Raw genomic sequence first — 3,263 nt, forward strand, 5'->3', positions numbered from 1 at the left:
GCCCTTGGAATAGAATGTGCAAACAGCTCTGAAGACTCACTCATCTATGATTCCCCACAGTCAGTTGAGCAGTTGGAGAGTTGTGATACGGGGGCAAGCAAGGATAATTGAGGTGCCGCTTATGAGGACTGTACTGCGTGTGATGTTAAGGTGGAGGAAGAGGAGATGCCACTTGATGCAGAGCTTGCCATCCTCTGGAGCACATTCTGGCCCTCATCTATAAGGTATACACCTGTGCGGCTGCCAAAGAAAGATAGTCAAGTAGCCCGTCCAGTAACAGAAGTTGTCAAAATGCACAATTTTGCACACCAGCGAAACAAACCTACTTCTCATCTCTCATATCATTCCTGTCTCACAACACTAAACACTAAACTTCATATAATTGAAAGAATGGATAAATGTACCCCAACATTATTGATAATAATCTGCTGCCATCTAACAGGATGAACATGAAATGAGAGTGGACGTTTCAGCACAACAATTATTCCAAACACACAGGCAAGGAAAATTTCAATTGTTTTCAGAGAAAGAAACTAAAGCTGCTAGAATGACCCAGACAATCACCTGAACTGAATCCAATATAATATGTATAGAAAAAACTAAAGCTCAGAGATCATAGAAGGAGCCCATGGATACTGTTTATATAGAAGAATGCGCCAAAATCACACCTGAGCAATGCATGCGACTAGGTTCTTCATACAGGGGATGTCGTGAAGCTATCATCACAAACAATTGCTTTGTACAAAGTATTAAATACATTTCAGTAAGCATGTTCAACACCTTTTCGCTGTGTTAGGGTGGTTTCACATTTGCATTTTTTTTTGCGTTTTTGTGGTAAAAAACGCAAAAAAAACGCATGCGTTTTTTTCCCTATATTTAACATTAAAAACGCATGCGTTTTTTTGTATGCATTTTGACGCATTTTTGCAACGCATGCATTTTTTTCTGCATGCGTTGTGTTGCAGAAATGCAACATGTAGTATTTTTAGCGGCTTTTTTTTTCGCCGCAAAAAAATGCATTGCTGTCTATGTAAATGCATGCGTTTTTAACCACATGCGTTTGCATGCGTTAAAAACACATGCGTTTAAAAAAAACAAAAACACACTGATAAACCACCCCACACCATAAAATTGATAAAGGGATCCTACCCCTAACCCTAACCTTACCCCTAACCCTAACCCTAACCCTTTTAGATGGTTTGTTACTAGCACCTGGTGAGAATTTCATGTCAAAAGCATCTTTATAAATATATGCACTTAGAAAATTGGTGACAAATTCAATACTTATTTCACCTGCTGTATACATTTATGGAGTATAGATCTTTTTTGCTTTCCATTTACATTAAATCCTTTTTTCACACAGTTACTGTATATATTTGATACAAAATGTATTTTGTATGCCTGTTTCCTCTGTTGATACTGCTTTTCTTGTACCATTATTTGATTTTATACTGATATTTAAACAATTGACTATCTGTTGACTGATCGTTTAATTTCACCATTCTTGATATTATCACTGGAGAATAGCCATCTGAAAATCTTGGCAAATGAATTTTTCATTTCTTGATTTCGTAGGCTGTATATAATTGGGTTTGATATTGGCGTCACTATAGTGTAGAGTAATGAAAGTATTTTATTGATGTTGTACAAATGTCCTTGATTTGGGGCAACATATATTGCAATCAATGACCCGTAATACATAGACACAACTGATAGGTGAGAGCTGCATGTAGATATGGCTTTCTGTTTGCTTGTACTTGAGGGAATTTTAATGATGGTTTTGATAATACAGAAATAAGTGTAAGAGACAAATATAAAAGATGGCAGTATGACCAGCACAGAGAAGACCTTTGTTTCTAAATCAGCCATGGTAGTATCTGAACAGGATAATTTTAAAACCAGCAGGAAATCACAAAAATAATGATCAACTATATAGGGGCCGCAGAACGTAAGGATATATATAAGGGAACATGATGCAATGGATAATATTAACCCTCCAGCCCATGCGCCTATGGAGAGATTCCTGCAGAGCTTGGGATCCATAATTGTGTAGTATTGGAGTGGGATGCAGATAGCGAGGTAGCGATCATAGGACATTATTGTGAGAAGAAGACATTCTGTTACAGTGATAAAACCAAGCAGGAATATCTGAGTGAAACATCCTTCCACGGATATTGTGCCATCTTCTGTCAATACGGCACCAAGCATATTCGGAATGATGTTAGAAGTGAATATGATTTCACCAAATGAGAGGTTACAAATGAAGAAATACATTGGAGAGTGAAGGGTAGGACTGGTAATTACAGCAGTAATAATCAATGTATTTCCTGCTAATGCTGCAACATATATCATCAGAAAGGAAAAGAAAATGAGCGTCTTGCCATTATGGATGTCTTGAAATCCTTGAAGATAAAATTTCCAGTCTAGTGTCTTGTTACTGTCCATCAAGTGTTATTTAAGTGCACCTTGGCGAAAATGTAAAAAAAATAAGCTAAGGTCATTCTTCCAACACAAATGATACTTACATTCTAGTTCAGTGGTAATTTCCTTGTGCAGCGCTGTGAAAAGCTCTCTTGGTGCCGAAGCCAACCTTGGTTCCTAAAGATTCACATGATAGCTGTCAGTTGGACAATCATTGAGCCATCCACCATGGGCTTGACATTCACCCAGTAATTTCAGTTTATCTATAATTATGTCATGTAACATGAAGAGCCTTATATTGTGTGCAGAAAACGTTTTCAAGAGAGAATCTAAGAACACAAGACAGCTGCCTACTATTTGTACCCATTATCCTGTCCCTATTCTGCTGGATTTTTCTATTTCTAAAATTGTCCTTACAGAATATTAGTGACAAGCACTTTTTAGTTAAAAAAGAAAACAAAACAAAAACAGCCTCCCTCCCTATTTTTGAGCAGTAGTGGAAAAGATGGATGTAGAGTGAAATCTGGGTGTTTGTGTTCAAGTTGCTTCAACAATGTTTATGATTAAAGGGATATTTGTCTCAACAAATTAATAGAATTTTAAAAGGAAAGAAATTTTATATGTTTTAAATAGTTTTTGCATGTAATGTGACTTGTAAAATGTAATATTGTGTATGCTGTAGATTATCAGTGATTGATGAACATTTCAGCAGCAAGACAGAGGTTTTCTTCTGATGACTCTTCCATGAAGGCCATATTTGTGCAGGTGTCTGCACAGTCAGTAGAACAATGTACCACAACTCCAGCGTTTTCTAAATCTTTCTGAAGGCATTTTGCAGTCAA

At 36.8% G+C, this 3,263-nt stretch overlaps 1 protein-coding gene across 1 annotated transcript; it reads right to left on the reverse strand.

The window, feature by feature from the left end:
• Positions 1-1,470: 1,470 nt before the first annotated feature.
• LOC138648434 (olfactory receptor 11A1-like) lies at positions 1,471-2,445 on the reverse strand. The gene has a single exon (XM_069738244.1). The coding sequence runs from the start codon at positions 2,443-2,445 to the stop codon at positions 1,471-1,473; it is 975 nt and encodes a 324-aa protein (XP_069594345.1).
• Between the last annotated feature and the right edge of the window lie 818 nt (positions 2,446-3,263).

Source organism: Ranitomeya imitator, chromosome 1 (genome assembly GCF_032444005.1).
Source record: "Ranitomeya imitator isolate aRanImi1 chromosome 1, aRanImi1.pri, whole genome shotgun sequence".
NCBI lineage: Eukaryota > Metazoa > Chordata > Amphibia > Anura > Dendrobatidae > Ranitomeya > Ranitomeya imitator.

Bases quoted from the DNA above. Each gene is read 5' to 3' on its own strand.
- LOC138648434 (XM_069738244.1), bottom strand. From the start codon at position 2,445: ATGGACAGTAACAAGACACTAGACTGGAAATTTTATCTTCAAGGATTT.